This window comes from Zonotrichia leucophrys, chromosome 7 (genome assembly GCF_028769735.1).
Source record: "Zonotrichia leucophrys gambelii isolate GWCS_2022_RI chromosome 7, RI_Zleu_2.0, whole genome shotgun sequence".
Taxonomy (NCBI): domain Eukaryota; kingdom Metazoa; phylum Chordata; class Aves; order Passeriformes; family Passerellidae; genus Zonotrichia; species Zonotrichia leucophrys.
In genome coordinates, this window is record NC_088177.1 from 30,964,503 (window position 1) to 30,991,110 (window position 26,608).

General features: G+C 50.8%; 1 protein-coding gene and 1 long non-coding RNA gene across 2 annotated transcripts; both read left to right on the top strand.

The window, feature by feature from the left end:
• Nucleotides 1-2,843: 2,843 nt before the first annotated feature.
• On the top strand, nucleotides 2,844-26,030 carry IGFBP5 (insulin like growth factor binding protein 5). The gene is made up of 4 exons (XM_064717638.1): nucleotides 2,844-4,104; nucleotides 20,902-21,128; nucleotides 21,293-21,412; nucleotides 21,775-26,030. The coding sequence occupies exons 1-4, from the start codon at nucleotides 3,774-3,776 to the stop codon at nucleotides 21,904-21,906; spliced, it is 810 nt and encodes a 269-aa protein (XP_064573708.1). The 5' UTR covers nucleotides 2,844-3,773; the 3' UTR covers nucleotides 21,907-26,030.
• On the top strand, nucleotides 14,878-15,978 carry LOC135450629 (uncharacterized). The gene is made up of 2 exons (XR_010441120.1): nucleotides 14,878-15,028; nucleotides 15,151-15,978. It is a non-coding gene; the product is annotated as an uncharacterized LOC135450629 (long non-coding RNA).
• Nucleotides 26,031-26,608: the final 578 nt, after the last annotated feature.

Genomic DNA, 26,608 nt, shown 5'->3' on the forward strand with positions numbered 1-26,608 from the left:
CTGGTTTCCTCTGAACGCTCTCTGTTCACTCCCTCGAAATAAGAGAGCACGTCTTATAAACATAAAACATGATTGTGATCTCCCCTGGAAGAGCACAAGCCAGGAGAAATGTGATCTTTGTGAACTGCAGGCTCTCCTACAGCTCATGGCCAGCCATACCCTGCACACTGTCCTGTGGCTGTCTTAGGTTGCCAGGACAGTGGGAGCTTTTTGGTGTCAGCAGAAGATGCCATAAAGACAAACCTTGTGAAAAGCATGGAGAGAGCACAGACCAGGGGTCATGTGCAACTCCATCCCAACTGCTAGCCTCAGTGGGCCAGTACAGGTAGCAGCCCTAAGATCCCCATAGCTGAGACTACTTTCATAAAACGGGGGAAAACCTGCCAAGAGAGCACCTCTCATGGCTAAAATATCACCATTTTCTGGCTGAGGATACAACTCAGTTTCCAGGCAAGATTTTGTGGATGAGTGTCCTCACAGGACAGCACAGGAGCGAAACGAGGCTGGCTGCAAGACAACTTCACCTGACCTGGGTTTTGGCCCAAGAGAAATTTCCCGGGCAGCCCCAAGTTGGAGCAGCTTCCCCTGGGATCCCTCGCAGGATCTCTGCCCCGTGGCAATCCAGCCGTGCCCAAGCCTCCCATGCCAGGGCTTGCATCTGGGCTTGATGGAGGCAGTTCTCTACATGCCTCACCATTTTGTGTCTCGCAGGTAGGAGTGGGAGTGAAACCTCTCCTCCACCCCTCAGATACTCTCACTGTCTCTGCACCAGGCATTAATACGGGGCACTCTGCTTCTTACAGGGCAGATGAGAGAACGAGGAAAGCCATTTTTCTCCTGCTCTAAGCCCTCTCATAAAGTGTTTCCAGATCTCCAGGTGAGCAGTGCTCACTCTCTGCCTGGTGGTATTTTCTGCAAAGCACCCATTTAGACCAGTGGCAGATTCTCATAAAAAACAGTGGCAGGATGCAATTAATATGCTGTAAAAGCCCTAAGTGTCAACTGGAGAAACCATTTTAAAGCATTTCAAGATAAAACCCCTGGGGAGTGCTTTTCTTACCTTAAAGGTGCTTTTATTTTTTACTTTTTTTTTTTTTTCAGTTAACTGTGATCTAAGCAGAGATTCAGGTAGTAATAAATAAAACCTCTGGAAAAAACTCTTGGTTGAAAGAAAAGCAAAAAACCACACAGCCAAGCTTAGCAATGTTGTTTTCTTTTTTAGAGGGCAAGGGGTAAGAACAGGAGGAATTTGATCTTTACTACTGAGTGCACATGGGGTAGAAAAGCAGTAAAATAAGGAACACCTGAGAGTTGCAAAGAAAGCCTTAAACTGGAAATTTTGGAGAAGAAGGAGTTAATGCTTTTAAGCAACCATCTCTCCTCTTACCATAGATAAGGGTGCATTCTAGTGGCAAAATCCATGCAATGCAGCTGCACAGATGACTGATCTAAAAAGAAACCTGGGCAATATGAAGCTTTGGAGGAGTGTGTGCCTGTGTGGAAGGGGGGTTGACTTGAATCGCACATAAACCTCACTCAGAACTAGCTGATCCCTTTGAATTTCCCAGTGCCCTGGTAGATGCCCCCGAGCTTGAGCTTCTGAGCAGACTCCCACCCTGGGTTCTGCTCACCCCCTGCTCCAGGTGTAACCCCTGAGCACAGCTGCGGGGGCTGCACACCCGCGTTTGGAGATTCCCTCTCCTACGCTTCAGCTTCCTTGCTCCGAGAGATGAATGAGAACTGAGGGAGGCAAGTGAGAAGGACCAGGGCCGGGAGAACTGTAACCCTGAGGAATGCAGCGGTGGAACAAAAGACAACAAACCCCAAGCTTGCCCAGGACAGGGGATGAGCACTGCAAAGCGCTTTTTTTTTTTTTCTCTTTCTTCTCCCTCCCCATTTTGTGCAGGGCAAGAGGCAGAAGAATGAGCTAAAACGTGCAAATTGGACTTCACATGGCAAAATTCCCCTTCTTTTCTGGCATGCCCTAAGCAACAGCGAACTTTTCCAAAGAGGAATCTAACACAGTGCTTACAAGCAGCCCAGCCCTCCCTCTGCTCACCGTCCGGCCGCGTTAACCCTTGCTGTTTGGGGGTGTCAGGGGCGCACCCCGGCACAGGGCAAAGCCTCGCTGCGGTTTTCAACCTCTCCCGGGGGCAGAGGGAACACGAGAGGAGGGCTGGGCACCCTGCACACACAAAGGCTCCTTGCTGGGCCCGGGAGGGCGACAGGAGCTCCCTGGCAGGCACCCAGCCATCTCCGGCTGCTCACCTTCGGAGCGCACGGGTGCTGCGCGGCCCCCAGCCCGCCGCGGGCTCCGCACCCCGCCAGCACCGGGCACAGCACCCACCATCAACCTCCCTCCTGCTCCCCAAACTCAGAGCCCTGACCTCTCCCATCCACACTCCCTACAGCCCAGGCTGCCCTGCAACCCAACGGCAACCACTTTGCTGCCTTTTTTTTTTTTCTTAAACCGTGAAGATCTGAACTTTCCCCCCACCCACCCCCCCACCCCGCCTTCCAGTGCTCGGCTTCCCCTTCCCCCTCCTCCTCCCCTTGTCTCTCCTCATAATATTATCCTTGATCACTGCCCGGGGTTTGAAGCCCAGAAGTCAGGAGCTGCGCACCCCACCCCCACGGCCCGAGCGCGCACTGATAGGGCCCTCGCTGCTGGCACCTAGTCAAGCTGAGGTGTCATTGGGATCTCAAATTGCAGCGAGGGGCTGGCAGGCAGCCAGAGGCAGTCTATTTAAAAGACAGCCTGTTCTGCAGTATTCAGTCTCTTTAGAAACTTCTCCAGGGGAAAAGTGTTGGGAGATCTACAAAGTGGATTTTTTTTCCTCTTTTTTTTTTCCTTTCCCCCTGATTTTTTACCGCTCCTCTGCCGACTTTGCAACAAAACACTCCAACTTTGCAGAAAACTTTTTTTTTTTTACTCTTTTGGTCTTTTTTTTTTTCTTTGCAAATCTTGGAAGAGGAAAGCGGGAGAGTTGAACAGAGCCGATCGAAACACAACTTTGCTTCATACCAAGCTTCCCAGCAGCTCGCTGCGTCGGGAGAGACTTTTCCTCCTGCAGAAGAAGAGGGAGGGGAGGGGAGCTTTGCATCCCCTCTTCCTTCTCCTGCGTTTTCTTTTTTTTTTTTTTTCCCCTTCTCTTCTTGACTGTTTTGATGCATTATTAGCAGGACACTGGTTTTCAAGGAACTTTGCTCCCTTCCCAACCTGCCTCCTCCCAGCCCTTTGGGAAGAGTGAGTGTGCGCGCGTGAGTGAGCGAGTGTGTGAAATCGCCGTCCCACCTCCCCAAACACCCCTGCTTCCCCACGCCTCCCCCTGCAACCTGTAGGCTGTGCAACCCCTGCAGGCTTCGCTCTCTTTCCCCCCTCCTTCCCTCCCTCTTTTTTGCGCTCCCGCGGATCGCGGTGCGAATTCCCCCTCTCTAGGCGAGAAAAAGCTGAAAGGAGAAACGGTGGGGAGAAAGAAAAAGACAAAAAAAGGAAATCTAGACGTCCCCCCTCTCCCAGCGCCAAAAGAAAAGCAGGAGGGTCTCGCACCCCGAGAATAACCCCCAGAGTGGGGCGCCTGCAAGCAGGGGCTGCGCTTTCCTTTTTGAATTTTATTCTTTAAAATTCTTTAATTTTTTTCTTTGAATTTTTTCCTTTTTTTTTTTTTTTCCTTTTTTTCTCTTTTTTTTGGTCCCCGAAGGGGCAAGCGGAAAGCCAGCGCCGCCCGCTGCCGGCAGCCCCCCGCGCCCCGTCCCGCAGCATCCCCGCCGCGATGCTGCTGCGGCTCCTGGTGCTGCTGGGCGCCTGCCCGGGGCTGTCGCGGTGCCTGGGCTCCTTCGTGCAGTGCGAGCCCTGCGATGCCAAGGCGCTGTCGCTCTGCCCGCCGTCACCGCTGGGCTGCGAGCTGGTGAAGGAGCCGGGCTGCGGCTGCTGCCTCACCTGCGCCCTGCCCGCCGGGCAGCCCTGCGGCGTCTACACGGAGCGCTGCGCCCGCGGGCTGCGCTGCTTGCCGCGCCAGGGCGAGGAGAAGCCGCTGCACGCCCTGCTCCACGGCACCGCCGTCTGCCTCAGCGAGAAGAGCTACCGCGAGCAAGCCAAGGCCGGTGAGTGACCCCGATCCTCCATCCGCAGCTCTCCCGGATGCTTATCCGCCCTGCCGGCTCCTTTTCCATCTTTCCGCCTGCTTTTTCCACCCCACCGCCGGCTCCCGGCTGCGTTTTCCCTCGTTCCGGGTGCTCTTCCATGACCCTCCGCTTGCTTTTCCGTCTTTCCGGCTCCCTTTCCATCTTTCCGCTTGCTTTTCTGCTCCCTCCCACTGGCTGCTCTTCCCTGCCCCCGCCACTGCTTTCCCATCCCGCCGGCTGCTTTTCCATCTTCCCAGGTGCTTTTCCATGCTCCCACTTACTCTGCCGCCTTCCCGGCTACTTTTCCATCTTTCCGCCCGGTTTTCCATCTCCCCTCCCCCCCTCCCCCGCCGTGTGCTTTTTCGCCTTCCCGGCTCCTCCATTCCCCTGCACCACCACCAGCTGCTTTTCCATCTTTGTGGCTACTTTTCTGCCTTTCTGCCTGACTTTTCTCTTTCTATCACACAATTACACACCCTGGCTGCTGCTCCATCTCTCTAGCTATTTCTCCATTCTCTCTCCTCCCCACCCCCTCCACGAGCAACTTTTCCAAGCCCCCGGTTGCTTTTCCATCATTTCTGTCTGCTTCTCCACAACCACCACTTTTCCCGCTGCTCTTTCATCCCCCCTATTGCTTTTCCACCTTTCCAGCTACTTTCACATCTTTCTGGATGTTCTTCCACCCACACCCACAGTTGCTTTTCCGTCTTTGTGGGTACTTTTCCATCCCCCTAGCTGTTCTTCCATGCCCCCTGCCACTTTTCCCATCCTTCCTTCCATCTGTGCTCTGGTCAAACCTCCTGTTGCATCATCTCACAGCCCCCACACTGCCTTCCATCACCGCCTCTTGATTGTCCCATCTCCAGTGGAAGGGTTTTCTTTCCCCACTTCCCAGATGCACCCTTTTAGTCACAACTGCATCCCAGTCCTTTCCCCGTTGCATCCTTTACATCTTTCCTGCACCCCTGTCTTCAGCCCTCTCCTTGACAACTTTCTATCACCATATCCTTCACCTTGCTCTGGGGCCCGAGCTGATCTTTGCAGATTGAAGTACAGAGGAGAGCAGCAGGGCATTTCCTTTCAACCAGCAGCCCGTTCCCAAAGTCTCAGCCACCCCCAGGTTTGTTGCTCTGCCTCACACTTCCTCCTTGGAATCTCACTACAGCCTGTTCTTTCTGTCTGCCAGCTGCTGGACATCTTTGTTGGGCGATGGGCTTTAGCTCAGGGAGATGAAGAGAGCAGGTGCATTAGGGACAGGATATGGGTTTGCAAAAATAACGGCGGTGTGGCTAATAATGGGTAAGAACAGGTTAAAAGCAAGCATGAAGGCGAGCATGGCAGCACCAGTGCAAGGCCAAGCTTCTGAAATGTTTGTACCTTGCACATGACAAAAGCATGAAAGAAAGTGCTCCTTCATTTTGACACTCATTTCACTCCCATTTCTGGATCCTGTAGCTCATGTGAGGACAGATTCCCTGTATTCTTCCAAGTACATATGTATTTCTGCCATGGTGTGAAGGGAGGTAGGGAGGGTGTCTGCATGTCCAGGAGACCACTTGGCAAAAAAAAAAAAAAACATCAACTAGAAACCCTCACTTTTTTGGTCCATGAAACAGTCATTTCTACTTGTTAGCAAGCGTCTGCTTAGACCCATGCAACGGGAATCCGTTTCTCCTTCCTAGCACCTAATAAATTGTGATGCTTTTATTATTTTTCCCCTTTGCTGCTTGCAGGCAGTGGTTGCGTTGCTACGCACCATCCTTCAGAGCAAAACCAAATTCTGTGTGTAATAACTTCCCCCCCTCCCTCGAATGACATCAGATGTCCAAACTCCCTTTAATCAGCTAGAAACAGCAAAGCTGAGCTTGTTTTTTTGAAGGGCAGCTGTCAGATAGGAGGGTTGGGAGCTGACCTGCACAGGGAGCAGAGGGTGAGGCCAGGAGCCACGTTCCTGCTGGGGAGCCCAGCAAGCTGGGCAGTAACCACTGTCAGCAGAGATAGCCAAGTATCCCAGAGTGCGTCATCCTGGTGTTTATTTACTCTGCACGTGTGTGTGCGTGGCCAGGGCCAGCAGTGTGGCTGGGAAGGCAAAGCCATGCAGCTGGAGCCCAGCAGGAGAGCAGGGCCCATCCCTGTGCCTGTGCTGAGGGTGCCCCATTCAGGCACCTGAAAAAGCTTTAGCGCTTGGCTCCCGGCATGAATGTCCTTCCGTTCCACCTGCCTCGCACCTCCCAAGGAAACTGGTCCTTTAGCAGGTGCTTTGTGTGAAAACTTTTAGCCGGGGCCCTTGTAATTCCACTGCTTTTGATTTTCTTGGGATTCAACACCCATTGAATGAGCAAGGAGAGGGACAGGAAGGCGGTGGCAGGTTTGTCGTGCAAACCAACCCTGTGGCACTACCTGCACTTCCAGTTTGGACTCCCCAAGTGCCGCAGGGGCCTCTTTTCGGCAGGTTTTGTTCGCAGACAGCAGATGAGCCTGGATTGGAAAGGCTGCTGCAAGAAGCCACAGGAGACCAGCAGGCTCCTCTTGAGATTTATGCAATTGCAAATAGAAATAAAAAATAAATCAGGAATTCCTGAGGATGGGAGAGGGGAAAAAAAAGTCACTTGGCATTCGACTGGTAGTGTGTGAGAACAAAGTATATTTTCATAGGCATGTTTCTAAGCAACAGGGCAAGAAAAGAAATTAAGTTTGACTTGAACTTTCTGGCCTCTGCCAGTTTGGCCAGCAGCACAGGGATCGTGCACTGGGGAAGCTGGCCTGGCCCTGCCATCTATCAATGACCAAAATTGGCCCTGAGCTGAGAACTGCTGAGAAAAAATCAGCACTCTGCAAAATAAACTATGTGACAGTGGTGAGGACTAGATCAAACTGCATTTCTATCTATTTCTGCCCTTGTGCTGGCCAAGTTTAAAATCGCAGATGCTTTCCTCCTTATGGACAAGGTAGAAATGCATTGAGCAGTGCTGCCAGAGCCAGAGCCTGGGACGCCAGGCTTAGCTCTCCTGTAGAGCAGATGTCTTGCCTGGGGACAAGATGCTTGCAGTACCATGCCTCAGTTTCTTCATATGTATGCTGGGCAGTGGTACTGAGGAATGCCAGAGGTAACAAGCAGAATGTCCTCCTGGTTTGTTCAGAGGTCTGAAATGAAAGCAAGTGTGAGATTAAAGAGCCTTAGTAGGACTTGTTTTAAGTAGATGGATATGTAGGTACTGACAGGATGGTCCCTGTAGTCCTTCCTCCCACAACAGTCAGACACTGTCCTTTACTTAAAGCCAAACATCACGTCTGCAATTGACTGTTCCTGGTAAAAAAAACATGAATGAGCTTCATTTATGGCACAGGCTGCAGGATTCTGGGTTTTCTCTGTTTTGTTTAGGTTTCCTTTGAAATATACCATGTCTTTCCATTTTTCTCCCCTGTGCTCCTGCCAGACTTCCTCCTGCTGAGACAGCAAGGTCAGGCTGAGCACCAGGGAGCGGAGGGCACAGATTGGAGCCTGCTGCCCTAAAAACGCTCATGGAAAAACAAAGGTTGTCAAATATTTCCTTCTCTCTCATTCCTGCCCTCTTTCTAGAAAGCGAGCAAGACTTGGCAAGTTTCCTTATGAAACCGTGAGCCAACGATAACCAGGAGGGGAAAGGGGAGGGTTTGCAGAATTAGCCCTAAGAAAATCATCTTTGCAGCGTCAGCTGAAAGGTGGAGGAGGAGGAGTGCTGCCGAGCACAGATTTCCTGCAGCAGCTTGTGTTTGGTGCTGTCCTTTGTTGCTCCCCAACATATTTTCCCCCACCCCATTCCCCCTTCCCGTACTCCCTTGCTCTGCATTTGGGGATGTGGGGCTTCAGGGGTGAGCAGAGGGGATGTGGGGAGCAGGTGGGCAGCTCCATGCCGAGCTCCGGGGTGAGGGTGAGGGCAGGGGTCATGGGAGCAGGGATGCGCTGCCTTGTGCACATGTCGCTGCGGGAGGGACCCGGCTGGTGTGGGCCGCACGTCCATTGTGCAAAGCAGCTCCGAGCTGTCAAGGTGAAAGCTAGTATCAACAGGCCTGCAAAACCTCAGACACAAAACAGGAAAATCTCCATTTTTTCTTTTGATCTGGAGTTTCAATAACAATATATTTAAGAAAAAAAAATAGACGGAGAGTGAAATCCATCAGGTGCCAGCAAGAGAGCTGGGTTTCTGCGGTGTGTGTGTGTACGGGGGAGGAAGGGATGGGGTGGTTCAAACAGGAAAGGAGGGGCCTTGGCTGGAAGGATTTTTCAGCAGCCTGGTTTCTAAGGAAGGAGAGAGAATATTAAGTAGTTGATCCAAATGAAATTCCTGCCGAGTGCCAGCAGAGTTCACCGGAGAAAAGACGTGGCTCTGTGCATGCGTGCGTGCATGAGTGATAGAGCTGGCCCCGAGCTTCCACACAGCCCTGGACCCGCTCCAGGTCAGTGCAGGGAGTGCTCCAGAGCTTGCACCACCACAGCGAAGAGCAGGGGCTGCTCTCAAACGGGAGCCTCTGCAAACTTGAGGGATGCTGGAGGAGGCCATTGTGCCTCCTTGTGTCATACTTAAGCAGCAGCAGCAGCATCCTGAGCCCAGATGATCGTCGCGGCTTTGGCACGTCAGTGGCTTGAGCACAGTCATGTGCGACTGGAAGCGTTTGCTTCACTGCGGGGCGCCCCCTCCGGCTTGACAAAAGGGGGCAGGAAAGACTGGGTACCTTCTGTGCCAGCTTCAAGGCATCCCCCAGGGTCTCCTGTCGCTTAGTTGGTCACACGTGTCGGGGCAGAGGGGGAGGAAGAGGAGGAGAGGCGCCGCACCCGGAGCGCGGTGCTTTGCTTCCTCCTAACGACGGCTGGAAGCGCTGCTCGCCGGGCCCGGCAGCCGCACATGCAGCAGCAGCGCTTCCCTCAACTCTTCATGCAAACTGAAAATCCTGGGAGCAGCCTGGGAAGGGTGGCGGGAACCTCATCCCCTCCGGGCCTTGCCGTCCTCCTCTCAGCTGGGTGAGCCGCTGAGAACAGTTGTAGCTCGTTTAGCTGTGCTAACTCACAGGGCAGATAAAAGCGCCCATGGCACAGCAAATCCTGCCCCCCACACTTTTTTTTTTCCTTTTATTTTTTTTTTAATCCAAGCACTTAGTAGTGCAAATTCAAGGGCAGACGTAAGTGGAGAACTTGTCTGGAGCACACCTGCCCCGCGATGTGGGCTGCAGAGCAGCAGTATTAATATGCACAGGGCAGATATACGTGTGAGCAGATGCACACACGTACCCGTGTTCACACGCCCACACATGCCTGCATAAACATTTAATGTGTGCAAGCACACACACAGAGCATTCTTGTCTCTGGAGGCAGAATGGTTTCCAGGCAGCACACACAAACCTCTTTTAGATGCAGGGGTTCTGGTTATGACTGGCACATCGTATTTTGCCATGAAGATCAGATACTGGCATACAGATCAGCCTATCCTCTCCTCCCACTGAGGGCTCCGAAATGAGATGCACCAGGTGAGCATATCAAACAATGGGAGGTGAGGAAGGAGATAGATGCAAGATCTATCCTCCTCTCAGCCAGCTGTGTGGATCCAAACTCACCCCCTCTGTTTGGAGGTGGCGTGTGTTTTCTGGCTAGACTAAGATAATACACTGAGAGATTTCTTGAGGGCAAATTTTCCCATGTCAAACAAGCAAATTCTTCCCAGTGAAGGTGTGAAGTTGTGCCTTGCAAATGACAGCCAGTCCACCTGCCAGAGCAGTGGTTGCTGGTGTCATAGGTGGAAGGAGATGGGACCAGGGGTACTGCGGTCCCTGGGATCCTGCAAACTTCTGCATGCCAGGCAGCAGCAACTGGCCTTCAGGAAAGTGTGAAAGAAGAACTGAATTGGGGAAAAATGGCACATTTGCTGAAATGCAGCAACTGAGGGCAGGAGAAACAGCCTTCATTCAGCACTGAGCAGAGGAAGCTGCAGGACCCAAAGATATGATGCATGCAGAGGTCAGATATGATCCAAAGGTCATCTTCAGCCTGTGTGAACTCACTGGCAGCCAGCCTGATAACCACCCAGTTGTTAAAAAGGAGGCTTTTTACAGGGAAAAAGTAGATACTGTCTGTTTATCATCAGGACTGGAATAGCCAAAAGTATGAGGAGGCTTGCTGGTGAGAAGGAGAGAACCTGACCCCCATGCTGGAATCCCCTAAGTCCTGGCCCACTGGGTCCAGTGAGCATGAGCCTCCACACTGGGTCTCCCCAGGGTGATACACAGGGCAAGGAAATGGAGTGGGGGAACAGTTGTGCCAGCACTCCTGGATCCTGGGGCTCCCCCTTTAAGTTTACTGGGCACAGTTCATGATTTATGCCTCAGGTAATCCTGGAAGGGTCCTATCATATCTGGTGACATCCCCCATCCCCTTTCCACTCAACCCCCACCAGACACTGTGTTCCTTCAGCTGTGTAGCCAAGGCAACTCTCAGCAAGATGTTTTTGAGGTGGCTCTTTGATGCTAGTGATCTGAGAGGACCCCTTAGTGTTCATGTCAATCCACTGCTTGAAGTTCATCTCGGCGGGAGCCAGCATAATGTGTTTGCAGAAATTTGGGGCTCTTGGTGATTTGCTGTGAGCAAATTTGCTCTCAAGGAATCCATTTCTCAGCATGTTTTGGTAAGTCTTCTGTCTATGATGTTTCCAGGACATGTGTGAGAGAGAGACTCTGGTCAACAGATTAAACTTTGAAAAGGCATGTTAAATTTATCCTTGTGAAGTCAGTGGGCATTTCTAGTGTGCACGTGCACAAGGCCTTGCTCTCACTATTGCCCTTATTCTCCAGACCCCTCTGTTATTCCCATCATTTTTCATTGTAACACCACCCCGGTGGTACCGTCTCTTCAAATGCAGAATGTGGGAATGGGGGTGTCAATATCTCCTCCAACAAACTGGCACACAGTTCCCTGTTAGCCTGGCAGACCTTGATCCTGCAGGATGCTGACCACCTTTCCTCTAGGGCCAAAGAATCAAAGGCTTTTGGGCACCTCTCCCCTCATTGGGAACCAGCTGCTTCAGTCCTCGAAGGACTGTGGGGCCAAAGCAAGGGCTGTTGGCTCTGGTAGGGCTCAAAGCTTCTTTGCAGCTTTGAGCCTGGAGGGCTGTTGTTGCAGTTTGGTTTGTTTGCTTGTTGGATGGACACAGCTGGCTTGGTGATGGAGATAATTGTTATGTTGATGGAGATGAGTTGTCTGGTTGCTATTTAAGGGCAAGAAAGTAATCCTGACAGATACTTAGGGAAATGATTGCCTAGCTAAACAGAAGAAGGAATGTTTTTTAAAGGTAACTTTGGGGGCAAAGTTGGCTAATATTCATAATTCTTTTTTGTAGAAAAACAGTAGAAATACTTTATTTTTCCAAATACAGATGGGATTCATCAGAGAACAATTAAATCAAGAGTCATTTATTTTTCATGCTTAAGAAATCAGATGTTATGTGTTAGACTAGTGATGAAAATCTGTAATTAAATAAGCCAGTGAAAACTATGGAACCTGGCTTTCACTTCCTAATTTAAAGAACATGCTGGAAAAGAAGAAAAGCTTTACTAGGGAAGAATTGCAGAAGAATTGTCTTATACCTGTCCTATAGCTGTCCAGCAGTCAATTATGCTGCTGCCGCAACTACATGTCTAAAGATATTATTACATGTCTTAAGATATTTTATCTAAATACAAAGTGACATACAGTCATTGCTCTTACTTGTGTGTCCTTCTTTCCTGATGAAATAGTAGATGTGGGTGAAATTTTACTGCATCTTTCTTAACCATTTCAGTGGCCAGTTATTTGGTTTTATAAAAGCAGCAGTGGCCTGAGGTTGCAGGAGAAACAACAAAGTGCAACAAGGATTTTATCATTCCAGAAAGGCTCTAGATCTGTGGCAAGGGGTGATCAGTTATCTTTCATTGAATTTCAGACTCCAAAATGGAGGTCTATACCCTTTTGTCCATCAAGATAAGATACCTGCGGGGATTTTTTAACATTCAAAAGCATCTTTGCATTGTGTTGGACCAAAAGAAATTGCTAATGTATGCAGGAGTACAGGGTGGAAAATGGCCAAGAGAGGCAAGAGTCGCCCATTAGGATCAAGCTTGGGGAAATTTCTCCTTATCCGTATTGTCTGAGTGTGAATGTCTAGCTTCTGGTACTTTTTTGTGGTCCTGCTTAGGTGGACTGAGAGATTAAATAACATCCAGGCCTACTGCAGGCAAAGGCTTTCTGAGAGAGGGAGCCATTAAGAAAGGAGTCCTGAGGGCAGAGGTTGGAAATTTCATCCCTCAGAGGTGGTAATAGTCAGGATGGACGGTACATGTGATGATGTGTCATCTGGTGCTGACACAGAGATGAGCAATGGATGATCTCATACAGCTTTTCCATCTGGTTTAAGGCAAAACTGTGAAAGTGAGGCTGAAGGCCTAGAAGTTAATCCAGGCTAGGCTGGAACTTGCAATCACAGCTGCACATCTGAAATGCTTTTGGTGTTGTAACAGTTCTTATCCAACACCTCACACAGGTGCATCTCCACACTCCACCTTGATGGGCCTTTTCCTGTCTCTTTGTGGTGAGCAAGGGGCAAGCATCCTGGCAGCACCTGCTTTTAAGTCCACATTTCTTGATGTCTCATGTAGATTGGTACCACTGCTCACCTGAGTTTTAAAGATAAGCCCCATGGAGTCCAGGAGGGCAAATTACATACTCCTCCCTGATTACACTTCCTCCACTGCTGATATTGAGCTACCTGCATCCAAAAAGTCCCCCTGCCTGCTTCTTTTTCATGCAGTAATGACAGCTGATGGACACATCACACCTCCTTCATTTCTGTGGGCACAAGAAGATTTTTTCCAAGTCATCTCAGGGGGTCAGATGATCAAACAACTTCTTGTTTTCATTCAGAAAACCTTAAAGCATGTGTGTTCTCATCTTTTTGTCACAAATAAGCCCCATGGAGAAGCTGCTGGTAAACAATTCAGTGATGCCTTGCAGGAGCTAAACCAGATTTTCCTCACCCTTAGTTAGGCAGAGACTGTCATGCAGTCTCCTCTGAGTTTTTCTTTTTTAATCTTTCCTGCTCTTAGTTTCTTGGCAGCTTTGTATGGGTTTTGCCTCCTTTATTGCAACCAATGAAATCTGCTGCTTGGGTGGATTTATTGGAAAAGATGTGAGACTAAGAAAGTCTGAATTACTTCATCCTTTTCAGGAAGGAAGAATATGTCTTGGTCACTCTGATATTGAAAGATGATTTATTTAGGTTTCTGTGGGTCATAATTCAGCTCTCAGCTTCTTCTGCAGTTTCAACATATGTAATGGTGAACATCTGCAGTCTCCAGATGATGTGAAGGAAATACGTTTTATCTTCCTATCATCAGTGCATCAGCAACAGGAGCTTCTTGATATAAATCTAGTCCTGCAATACTTCCTTCCTCTCCACTTGCCAGTTCAGTTCTCTGGAAGATAACTTTGTTCAGGAAATGTCAGGCTGATATAAGAAGCTATCTAGCAACAGAGTGTCTGCAGTTTTGCAAGATGGTGCACATCAGCATCATTTAATTGAAATGGATGGACGTTTGCTCATCATCTTACTGGAGGGTGAAACTCTGGAAAGTTTCCCAATTCTTTTATTGGTTAGACATTTTGGGCTCTCTCTTGGGCAGAAATCATTGTCATGAGTAGCCAGAATCTCTGGCTGTTTTGCCTGTTGACTCAGACCATCACCAGGTCTTGGTGTGTCTTGTATGTGCATTGCAAACTCCCACACCTGCATGGAGAACTGACTGTAAACAGAATTTGGGAAGTTCTTGGAAAGAGACAAAGACAACACCTGTTCAGCCACAGTCTTTATTGTTACATCTCAAGGCAGCACCAGTCTGGCCCACCAGCTGGTGCCCAAGCTTGGCTCCTCCAGCACAGCATGGGTGCTTGGAGACTGCTGGACTAACAGCTAGCAATGTGTAGGGAAGGAGCTTCCATGATGAAGCTCCCCATATCCAAACCTGCTTTTCTCCTTGCTCTACTGAGTTACTCGCAGTTTTGTGACTACAGTAAAGGACAACTCAGGAAAGTACCATGTGCACATGGCAACACAGATCCTTCCTTAAGCTTCCAGTTCCCATAGCTGTACCTCTCCCGCCTCCGTGGCATTTGCTGGCACTGCAAAGTCATGCTGACCCAGAGATCCACTCCTACAGATAGCTCCTGCACTTCCAGAACAGACCAAAACATGAGCTGGTTCCCTTGAGAGCTCCTTTCCCACATGCTGAGCTGCATTTCTCCCCCATCCAGAACTGTATGAGGACACAGAGGTCATCAGGATGATGATCTTCCTTTCCCATGAATCCTGTGTGAACCTGGGGGCAGCCCAAGCACCTGATATTCACGCTCTGCAGGTGAGCCCTGGCTGATACAGCAGAATCTGTATCCACAGGTTTCTGCTGAGGAGACATTAATCACCTGAGAAAGAGCTGGTCTTCCAGAGTAGTTCAGCAAAGCCCAAACAATTACTTAAAAAAAAAAAAAAAAATAAATGCCACAGAATAGCACATCCCTCTGCCATCAGTGCTTGTTCTGAGGCTCTTCAGATATTCTTGAGCTGTTCCCAAGCATCCTCCTGGCTCTTGGCTTAAGGAAATGGAGATAAGGCCTAGCCTTCCAAGCCAACTCTCTGAATGCTTTTCCATTATCTTCTCTGAGCTTGGCCTTACTGATCCATATCCTTCCCTTAAAAGGTGTCTCAGTGGAACAAGGCAGTGAGGTCTCATCAACTTCCACCATGTTGTCACAGGGGTATAGGATACTGGAATACCCTGGAGCCCCTCTTCCAAAAGCTTGTGTGGCTTTTGAGCCATGGACTGATTGGATTCTGATCATCTGTCTTTGGTAGGTGACTGGGTGTGGTGGGGCAGAGTGGGTGTTTCTGGGAGCACTTCACAGTGCTTTGACTGCTAAACACTTCCTTCCACACTCTGCAAATCACAACAGTGTTTTGCTGCCTTTGGCAGGTTTTGAAGTTCCTAATTCCCAGGCGTGCGTTTTCCTACTACTGCTCCTGTGTCTGTAAAATGGCATGGCCCATGGGAACTACATCACAGGCTTCAAGGGGACCAAGACTGAAGAGGTGGTGGGAGATACCTCTCTTAACTTCAGACCTTTGGAGGCCTAAGTGTGATCACTGGAGTCTCAGGAGAGGAGACGGGACTTTTGTTGCACCCTTAAATCATAACCCAAGCCAGATTATGGGACTGGTCACAATTTGGAGGGTGCAGCATCTCTGCAATGACTTACACATGGAGTTTGGCCATCCAGAACACCTCAGTGTTAGCATTTGGGTGTTATGTGACATAGATTTAAGTGTCTTGCTCGTTGCTGAGACTTGTGAGAGGTGGGGTGGCAGTCCCAGCAGGGCTGCTGTTATTCTGTCCTTCTTGGTGTGTGGTGTCTCATTTGAGCCTCTCATCACCTGCATTACCAGCACGCTTCCTCGCCAGTCCCTGCCAGAGAGGCTGCACCGGCTTGATGCCAAGACCCCACCAAAGTACAAAAGTTCGTTCAAAGTCCAAGGCACATTGCAGCTGGCTCTCCAGCAGACAACACCCTGGGCTAGTGGAGGAACTGGCTGTAGCCTCCATCCTCAGCCCTGGCTGCTCCGGCTCCAGTGGGTGCCAGATGGCCTCGGGCTGGGCTGCCTGAGCTCACTGCCTGACCTCACCAGGGCGGTGGTCTCAGCAGTGACCCCAGCACAGGCACAGCGCGTGGGCCGCTCTCTGACCACCCCAGCAGGGCTGGGGGCCGGTCACCACCACGCTGGGGGCTGTGCCTGGGACGGGAATGTCAGCAAGCTGTTCTTCATTAGGCGGGTGAGAGCTCCTGGGCTTCTGCCTGGGCTGAGTCCGGTGGCCTCTGGGGAGCTCCGGAATGCTTTTGCTCAGTTGTACTCTCCAGCTGCCAAAGGGTGCAAGATGAGATGACTTTCCTCTCTTTGCATCTCTTCCCTGCCTGCATTCTCCCTTCCCTGCCTGCATCTTGAGAATGCAAACACAGTGGCTGTCTCTGTGTGCTGACCAGGAAGGGGGAATTTTTATTTTCCCATCATGGCCACAGGTGCTAGTTCAGGTCAGGGACGAATTTGCTTGTCAGTACCAGGAAGTTTTGATGTAGGTCAAGCATGTCCCCTCCTCCAGAGTGGGCAACAAATGGGGAAGGCCGCTGGGGAAAATCCTCAGGGTTTTTTCCAGCCAGGTATCTAAGAACGGAATTCCTGTATAAGCCCCATATGCAATGAGCATCTCTGAACAGGGATGGCTGAGTTTGGGGCAGAGGAAGGACTGGACAAATTCTCAGAGTCTCCACAAGTGACATTTTTGTTGTTCCTATGCTAGAGTTTTAACTGAGATCCCCATTAAGTCGTTCTCCAGCACCTTCCTGTTTAAGTGGTGTATTATGTTAGTGCCTATGCTGTAAATAATAATGATCATTATAATAATCAAGAGGGCTGTTTAGCAGGGTTGTGCTGTGGTTGTGCATGTACTTCTTCGGTGCATGTGGCTTTTGGGGGTGGTGTTGAACAGGACAGCAAGTCCTCTAGCAGTGGGCTGTGGCTGTAACAAGCACGGTTCATTAAGAGCAGCAGTTCTGCCAGAAACCAACGAAAATGTGTTACAAAAATTTGAGCCTCCCAGCCATTTGGAAAAAGTTTTGTGTTCCACTCTGTAATGTCAGCAGGCAGGGTTGCAGTGTTCCCATACACTCTGCTCCACCATGTGAGTGCACCCGCCACCTTATGGGTCACATGGGCCCAAAGCATCTAAAGCCCAGGAGCACCAGGCTGGATTTTAATGCAGGGCAGAATCATGGGTAGTCTGCTCTGGGTGGTATCTCTTAGGGACAGCAGGCAGCCAGACAGGAGCAATTTGTGGCTTCCCAGAAACAGTGCCCAGTATTTTGCTACTCCCCTTCCCTTCTGCAGGGAACAGTTGGAAATGGTTCCTGTTAGGGAGTTTCCACTGGCTAGGCTGGAGTGGGGGGAAGACACTGTGCCTCAGCGCAGGGCATAGGACATCCCGTGCTCTGCTGTGGGTATTTTCTGTGTCCCAGGGCTCATCAACAGCACAGTCCTTTTGGCCTGGGTCAAGAGCCTTTCCAGATGCTTGCCCCTCTTTCCCTGCGCAGCAATGGATCAGACCAGACATGAAGCCATGGAGTGGCTCTGAGCTGAGTTCAGTCTGCTGCCTTGTCTGTAGGGTCAGCATCCCTTTGAGGTGGCTTCAGCCCATGTATCACCTCCAAGCTAGCCAGGCATCCTCAGCTTGGCTAGCTATGTCATTCTTTTGTGTTATTTTCTGTGCCAGTAAGCTTGGGACCTCTGGTGGGAGGTGGTCCCCTCCTGTGTTGTGGGGAGAAGGAATGGAGCTGTGTAAGCCACCCACCTTCTGTTTCCCACTGTCCCTTATCTGGGGACACCGTGAGTAGGGCCTGCCTGCCCATGCCCTAAGCCCACAGGGATGTAGTGTGCTTTGCCAGGCCTTGTGTCCCCAGACAGGCAGCTGTGCCTCTGCAGGTGGCACCAGGCTGGCAGGCAGATGGGGGTAGGCGGGAAGGGGCTGTGTGGCAGGCCAGAACCTGACAGTGAGGGAGGAGGAACTCCAGCCTGAACTTCTTCCTGAGTCTTCCACAGAAGTTGGGCTCCTTTGGTGAAACTGGGTGTTGCTCCTGCCAGCATCTCCTCAGGCACGGAGGCACAGCATTGCCAAATGCTGCCTGCCATGAGCCAGCCGGGGGGCAGACAGAGGGTAATGAATGGGCAGGTGGGTGCAGGAGCTCTGGGGATGCTGATGTGAGTGTCTGGTCTGGCAGCAGTGGGCAGCTGCAGGTGAAGGTGGATGGGCCAGCCAGGAAGAGAAGGGAGGGGCTGCATGGGTGCTGCATGTGCCAGCTCTGCCTTTCCCTCTCCTCTTCGCCCTGGGAAGGCCCCTCTAATAAGCTGCCCAGAGCTTGTTAGGTGTTTCTGTGAGAGTCCTCTGCCCTTCAGTTTGCCAAAATTGGCTTGTTAGAAGAAGGGGTCGCATCAGCCTTGTTGAAGGAAATTAGGCTATAAAAAACATAAGAGGATTGAAGAAAGGGATCCCTTCAAGGCATCCATGGAGTTATCACTGGGATATAAAAACCCAAACTAGACACCACTGCTGAGTCACAGATGGAGTCCCATCACTTCTAATCCTTGTTGTATGACATCCCAAGCATATGTTCCCACTTGAGGGGGAGCACATGCATGCCAGGGAGAGCGAAGGGGGTCAGTACCAGGTGCTTTTTCAGCCCTGCAGAAAACACCAGACTTGGATTGGGGTCTGGGCAGCTTTTAATGCACATCAGTTACAGGAGCACAGGGCTCCTGTGGCTGCCATCTATCCTTGCTGAAAGAGCTCCACATTAGTCCCCAGCTCACTCTGGCTTGCTGGCAGCTTGCAGGGAGAGGAGGGATAAAGTGCTTGCAAGGGGGTAAAGCTGCTGACCATGTGAGCAGTCTGAGCTGCTGCAGACACCCATTGCATGCTGAGTTCTGGGGACTGGACACCCTGTACTGTTTCTCTGACTGAATCCTCACTGCCTTGTATCCTTTATTTGTTACTTGTTTTTATTTGTTAGGATTGCCCTAAGAACTTAGCTGTGCCTCACTTATTTGTTATTGCTGAGGTAATGAGTTGTGCCTCTCCTGTGTTACTGGGGTTTTGCCAGCACCAATGTGAAACTTCCCTTTATTACTGTAGGGCAGCCCAGGGAGGTACTCTGGCAGCACCAGCCCTGGATGTGGGTGCCAGAGGGGATTCCTGGGACAGAACACTGCATGTTTCACTGCTATGAGAAGGGCTTAGTCACTGCAGATGCCTCTGTTCTTCTTTCAGACCTTGAGTTGCCAGAATATCTTTTGAGGCAAAGGAAGCACTTCAGCTGCACCTTGTGTTGTTTCATTTTCTGGGGAGTAATTTCCAGGTTACTCAGTTTCTTCTCTATCCCCTGTCTGTCATCCTCTTAGAGTAGAGGAGCCCTGATCTGTGCAGGCAGGTGAGTCCTGCAGCAAGGGAAAAAACACCAAGCATATAAGCATCATGGGGTAAAATGGCAAAATTATCCCATCCTGGGAAGCCACATGAGTCCTGGGGATGATACAGGGGATTGTTACATTGCTCTTGGCAGTTAGGAGGGTGTAGGGTTGGGGATGCTCATCCAGTGCTGTTCTTGTGGAAACAAAAAAAAAAACAAAGGGCCACTTTAATAAATAAGTGGCCATGAGAAATTTTCAGTTTTTTGCTGGGAGAGTGCAAGGTCCCCTTGGCAAGGAGGAATAGAAGACTTGTACCTGTGGATGGCTTGGGCACCCAGTGACCCAGTGACACTCGGTCACCTCCAAACCCCCCGGCTGAGGTGTGTGTGACAGTCTGGCACTGCCATCTGCCACTAAGCATCTCGTCTGTCCCCCCCACTGGGCATCCTCAGGCATCCCTGGGCAGCAGTGGCATCCTCTTCACCTTTCTCCCTCCTGGTGCTGCATCTGGGCTCCAAGAAGCAGTTGCTTTGCAGAAAGAATCCTGCTTGCCTTGTTGGGGGCGTATATCTGCTTTTATTTTAATCCTGAGCCTTTTCCCTCCCGTAGGAGGGGATGATCTGGGTTCACTGGCATAGAAATTGCAAGAGATGCTGTTCAGGGACAGATTTCAGCTACTCTGATGCTTTCCTTCTGCTGCAGTGAGTTTCTTCATGGTCACTTGCTGGTCCCAGCACAGACTTGTCATCAACACCAGACAGCTGGGGACCCAGGGGTCAGGAGACCAGGAGCCTCAGGACCTTTAAACTATATTCAAATTTAGTCGAGAAATAACCCTTTTTCACTCTGGTGGTTGTACTAAATGTCACAAGTCATCTAAGTTTAGACTGTCACCAGCTTGCTCCTATATATAACTGCTCAGGGCTCCTGCCTGCATCCTGCCAGCAGAGGTTGTGCTGGGGGATCTACAGGAAGATGGGTGCCATGGACAGAACCTAAACATGTTCCCCCTTTGCTGTCAGTCCCATCAGTGGCAGTCAGGCAGCATTACTTGGCAGTGTTACCCTTGGCTCTGCAGGCTGCTGGGTGTGTGTCAGCAGATGGGAGCTGGTTTGATCCCATGAGTGGGGCTGCAAGCTGAGGACCCTGGAGATCCCAACACTTGTCAGCCACATCTTTGGTATCACTGCTGAAATGTCTGCCCAGCCACGTGGTGGCTGTGCTGTGTGATTGACCTTGGCTTTGGAATTGTCTCATCTTCAAGCATTCCTGGCTTGTGCTCTTGCCTTCTTAAAGCAGGGTGGAGTATGAACTTGTCACTTAATCCTCTAAGCATGGATAAACAGGGGCTTCTCTGCCTCATTTATGTGTCACCTGGCCCTGGAGTTAGGATGACCCTCATGCTGGTCTTTTTCCACAGAAACAATGATGGCCCTTGTATGTAGAAGTGCATCCTAGACCTCTGACTCCTCCATGCTCTCTAGACAGCTTCCTGTCCCAAGCTCAGAGGTCACAAAAAAACCTTGTGAAGTCCCACACAGTGGGATAAAGCCAGGGCTGTAGGCAGCAGCTGGGAAAGGGATTCCTTCAGTTATTTGTTTTCATCCTGCCTGCTCCAAAGCTCTTTTCTGTGTTGGGCAGGAGGGTCTCTGTGCAAAAGCAAGCCCCACTCATCTCACAGAGACATGACAGTTTGGTACCCCATCCCTTGCAGAGCGGGAGTCCCGGGAGCACGAGGAGCCGACCACATCGGAGATGACGGAGGAGACCTACCCGCCCAAGGCCTACCGGCCCAAGCACGGGCGCCTCTCTGAGCTCAAGGCTGAAGCCCTGAAGAAGGACCGCCGGAAGAAGCTGACCCTGGCGAAGTTTGTGGGCATGGCTGAGAACACGGCTCACCCTCGCGTGGTCATCCCCGAGCTCCGGCAGGAGTTTGAGCTGGTGGGTGCCTTCACCTTGCCTCCCTGAGGCTCCCATGGGAAGGTGACTGTGGAGGGCTTTTACCCTTGGGAAATGGGTACTAGTCAGGGGGGACCTGGGGGCTTTTGCAGCTGGAAGAATCTGTGAGGTGCTCCCCTTCTCACATTTGATCTCCCTGCGTGCAGGGCCCATGCCGCAGGCACATGGAGGCGTCCCTGCAGGAGCTGAAGAGCAGCCAGCGGATGGTCCCCCGCGCTGTCCACCTCCCCAACTGTGACCGCAAGGGCTTCTACAAGAGGAAGCAGGTAAGATGTTCCCCACCCAGGAGGGCTTCTCTCTGCCACTGCCCTGGGTGGGAGGGATGCAGGTTTTTCCTTGGCTGGGTTAGTCTGGATGCTGCTGCAAGCATCTCCAGACACATTTGGTGGTGGGTGGCCTTGCTGATGGCTCCAGGTGCCATCTGGCTTGAAGCAAGCATCCTGAAGGAGCTGGTGAGGGAGCGGGGAAAGTCAGAGACCTGGGCTGGGGTAGTGCTGAAAGCAGAGAGCAGGAGCCAGATCCTACCATGGGGATTGCATTGCTGGTGTGATAGGCCTGGTCCCCAGGGAGGGAGCCACACAGCGTCTGGTGGCTTGTTTCTGATCTCTGCCCTTGGGTGTCTCCCCAGTGCAAGCCCTCCCGGGGCCGGAAGCGTGGGCTGTGTTGGTGTGTGGACAAGTATGGCATGAAGCTGCCGGGGACTGACTTCCTGAGCGGAGACCTGCAGTGCCACGCGTTCGACAGCAGCAATGTGGAGTGAAGCCACATCCCTTCCCTCCGCCCCATCACTATCTATCCAGACTCCCTTCCACCCTCCCCTCCACACCTCCCCACGCCCCGGGACTCCGATTCCTTTCATCTCATGTAAGACGAAAAAAGAAAGGAAAAGAAAAAAGAGAAAGGAAGAAAAATGAAAAAAACAGAAAGGGAAAGAAGGAAAGAAAGAAAGAAAGGAGAGAAGTAAGGAAAGGAAAAGTAAAAAGAGAGAAAAGAAAGAAAAAAGAGAAAAGAAAAAAGAAAATTAAAAAAGAGAAGAAAAGAGAAAAGAAAGAAGAGAAAAGGAAAAAAAGAGAAGAGAGAGAAATAAACCCTGAAGAAACTGAGGACTCGGAATCTACAACAGCCTTTTGACAACAAGGACTCAGCAAGGAAAGGATAGAGCCAGAGACAAACCAGCCATGGCCACTCTGCCATCCTGCACCTCTCCCCAACGCTGCCTGCACCTCTCTGCCACAAGCAGAGGTCACCCTGATGTAGGAAGCTCTCCAAGTTGCTGATTCTCCAGTACGGGTTTTGGGCAGGTTCATTTTTATTTTTATATTTTTTTCGTGTTAGCTAGTTGATTTCTGAAGGGTCTTGAGAGAAAATCTTGTGGCCACCAGCGTTCCCCTTGCAGTCCCCCAGAGTGTCCTCCCCATGTTGCTGGGACTCACTTGAGTTGGTTTCCATCTCAAATGACTGCCCCCCAATCCAGGCAGATTTCAGCAAGGGAGGAGACGTGGGACTGTTCACTTTGTGTATGGAAATAAGCTGGGGAGGGAAACACAGATCCTGCAACAGCACAAATACCCCCACAAAGTATCTGTGGACTTCAAAAAAAATTATCACAAAAGGAAATACAGTCTCCCCTGTCTAGTTCATCTTGATTAGAAGGTCAGAAATTTTCTTGGACAAGCAGGACTGACCTTTGTCCATCCAGGTGTGAAAGTGTTCGTCACCTGCATGCACTTGTGTGTGCGTTGATGTGGCTTTCCCTCCTTGCAATGCTTCACCTTGAAATCTGGAGGTTTCAATGTAATATGCAATTGGGGGATATGCTGCCCCTCCCAAAAACAAATAATGACCTGCTGGATTAAGCACAGAAGCAGAGTTATGGAGGAGCATCGGTGCCTGTGGAATCAGGGCCTCATCAACACTGAGGACTGCATCACTGTTCAGACTGAAGTATCCCTACATGGGGACAGGGGAATCAGAGCCAAAACTCTTCACCACCCTTTGCCACCACAAAGATGACCAACTATGGAGATTTTTTATTGTTTTTTTACACAGCCGAAAGTGTGGTTTGCTCCAGGGGGAAAAAACCCCGAAACCTCCACTTTGTTTCATCTTGGTTTTTTGTTAAGGCTGGTTTATAGTTTTCCCCATGGGTAGGAAAACGCCATCCTTTTGCATTGAGGATACCGCTCATGTTGCCACGGCTGATTCCCACGATCCTGCAGTAAGATCCTGAGATGGGCCCTTGCCTTTAACCTGGGGCCCAGCTCCTTGTTGAGTGACAGCAGCCACTGCACCATGGAGACCCACTGCCTTGCATGCTGGGACAGCCCTCGGCTGCCTTCCTAACTCATTTCTTGTTCATAACATTTACATTTGATTTTGGGACTCTCGCCTCTTGCTTATCCCTGACAAGGGTCTCCACGATGTTGGTGCTGGGAGGAGATCCTGCAGCGAATGGAAGGAAAGAAAAGAAAGGAAGCTGTGGGGTCTGGGTGCTGTGGTGGGGAAACACACCCGCTGGGAACCACATCCTACTGCCACGGCTGGAGGTGGCAGCCAGCACTGGCCAAAGGACACAGCTGACCTCAGGTGGAAGGTTCCTGAACCCCCATATCCCTTTCAGCTTCCTGGACCTGGGCAGAGAAAAATGGAGGTCCACAGCACCACTGGAGCCCCACCAGTGGGGATGGGACAAGGGGGTTCTGGTGAAGGCTTCTTGCCATCACAGGTTGGGAGCCCTCATAGCCTCTCGTGAGATGATCTTGCTCCCCTAAGCATCCCGTGGGCTCCCCACCAGGACGTTACCCTGATGGAGGGCAGGACTGGACACCTGTGGCTATTTCCCTCCAAATGACAGCAGGAGTGAGTTTTGCCTATGGACTTCCACGGAGACGCAGCAGAACACATTTTGTCCTGGGGACAAAGCACCTTCCCACCTTGAAAACAAGGAAGTGTGCTTCCAGTGTAGATGTGCCCCCAAAAAAGCCTGTTGAAGTGGGGTAATTCCATGTTGTTGGAGGGGAGCATGGTGGGGACTGAGAGAGGGACCCCTCCAGGCTCTGCAGGGCTGATGGAGCAGGGTTGGTTTAACCAGAGTGGTGGATTAATGCTGGGGTGCAAGTGGAGTAAAGAATGGGGTGAAGAAAGCGGGAGGAAGAGGAGGGCCCCAAGGGCCACTGGACACCATTGTTGACACTGTCCGCTTGCTGATCCCTGTGCAAACCCTCCTGACTGTCATAGGCCAGTACCACCTTTCCCAGGACCCTTCCTTCCTTCCTTCTCTCTTCCTCTTTCTTGCTTTTTTTTTTTTCCAATTTGTTTGTTTGTTTTTTTGTTTAATTTCCCAAAACTTGAAAGCCTTTGGCTGCAGAGAAAGGAGATGTGCCCCCGGGGTGGGATGGGAAGGGCATCAGACCCCCATGGACCTTGCCTTTTGGCCAGGATGCCCCCAGGTGGTGTCACAAAGAGGCCACCACAGACACTGGGAAGGGATACAGGGCAGTGCTCTGTCCTCTCCCTACCAAGCAAGTCTATGTGGCCCTTGGAGCCCAGAGTACCAAAATCCATCCCACACAGCCTCCCTCACGCCTGCACACCCCATGCTGGGATGGCATTGCCTGTCCTGTCCCCACGAACCTGGGGACATTTGGGGTGCACCGCCCTCACCCCCCAGATCACCTCGGCTCCCAGGATGGGGCACCAAGTGACCCCCCCAGCTGCCCACTCCCTTAAGGATCCCCAGCAGGACGAGGCTGTTTACAAGCTGCACTAATATTTAGGACCGGGGTTGGAGCCTGGGATTGAGAGTGACTTCAGGAGGGCTTGGTCACCCTCTGGGGTGGCAGTGATGAGGTGCTCCCATTCTCAGCACCCAGCAGCACCCCTCTGCATTTAGGATGAGAGAACCAGAAGGGGCAGATTTGGAAGCTGGGGAGGGTTGAGGCACACCAGGAGATGCTGGCAATTTGTGCATCGGGGGGTCATGAGGCTCAGGGGTCTCTGGCTACGGTATTTGTGCTGAGCCCACGTTGGTATCTAGGATGGGAGCTGGGAAGGAGAGGACAAGGATGGCTCAGGACAGCCCTTCCACCACATCTGCCCAGGGAGCAGCGCTCAGTGGCTGGGCTACCCCTTGTCTGTACTGCAGTGGACTTCGAAAACCACTAGTACAAGAGCATTTTGCACTATTTCTCCGCTCTCTCCCCCCTTCCCCTTTTCTCCACCTTCCCCATGAAAATTCTTTGCTGTTGGTTTAGTTTTCTTTTTTTTTTTTTTTTGGTTTTGTTTTGTTGTCATTGTTGATTTTTTTTCCCCCCAAATGGAGCATTGTATATTTAAAGAACTGTCAGTTCACCTCGCTTCCAGACCGCTGTCCTGGCCCTGGCCAGGATCCCTGCCTGCTGTGGCCCCCTCCCCAGCCCCACCAGCCACCGCCACTGCCACCGGGACAGACGTCACCACGCACGTTACCCACCGTTGTAACACAGTTGTTAAAACACACCAGATTCCGAGTTTCCTGCCTGGTTTTTATCTTTAAGCAATACTCACTACACATTTTACGGTAGCTTTTTATAGCTTTACATACATACGGTAGCTCTGTTGTTTCGTTTTGGTTTTGTTGTTTTGTTTTGTTTTTTTTTCCAGTAAACAAGAAATACTCATAATCTTACTGGTGGGAAAAAAAAAAAGCAGTTTGTGAAAAACTGACAATGGAAGAAGAGCTTAATGCTCTGTTTAGCATTTTGTACTTAAAAAAAAAATCTCACATTTTATTAAAAAGTGAAGATTGCTGTATACTATTTATTCAACTTATAATTTATGTTACTCTTTGATCTTTGTCTTTTCTCATGACAAAGCATTTATTTAATAAAGTTATGCATTCAGTTAGCTCGTGCCTGACCCTCGTGGAGCATCTGTGTGCCAGGGCCTGCCAGTGAGCTGCTCCAGCCCCGAGCATCCCACGGCCGCCTGTGTTGGGTCCCTTGGGGGGCTCAGCCAGCTCCACAAGGGTGCTCAGGGAGGTACAGGCCATGGGGTAAAACGGTGGCAATGCTTTAGGGGAGCTTTTGATACTAGAACAATCTGCTAGGTGACTGGTAAAAGTTGCAAGCTTAACTTTACAGCTTCCTGCAAGCAGAGCTACAATTTTTTATCTTTCGGGGGTTTTTTTAGAATTTTCTTTGCATGGATGTAGAAGTGGGGCACAGCACACACATTCAAGCAGTTTACCAGGGCAAAGTACCTAGCAACCAGTGACGTTAAGCCCCTAAATGCCATCTCAAACTGAGCTCCACAGCTTGGGAGCAGACGTGCTCATTGAGTCTCAGACCTCTCCGGATCGCTGGAAGATTTGCCCCAATGTCCCAGCGGCAGGAACATCCCTGGAGCTGCTCAGCCCAGCCAGGCCGTGTCCTCAAACACTCTGCGGTAGCTCTTGGTGGCTCATCCCACTGTCCTCCCCGGTG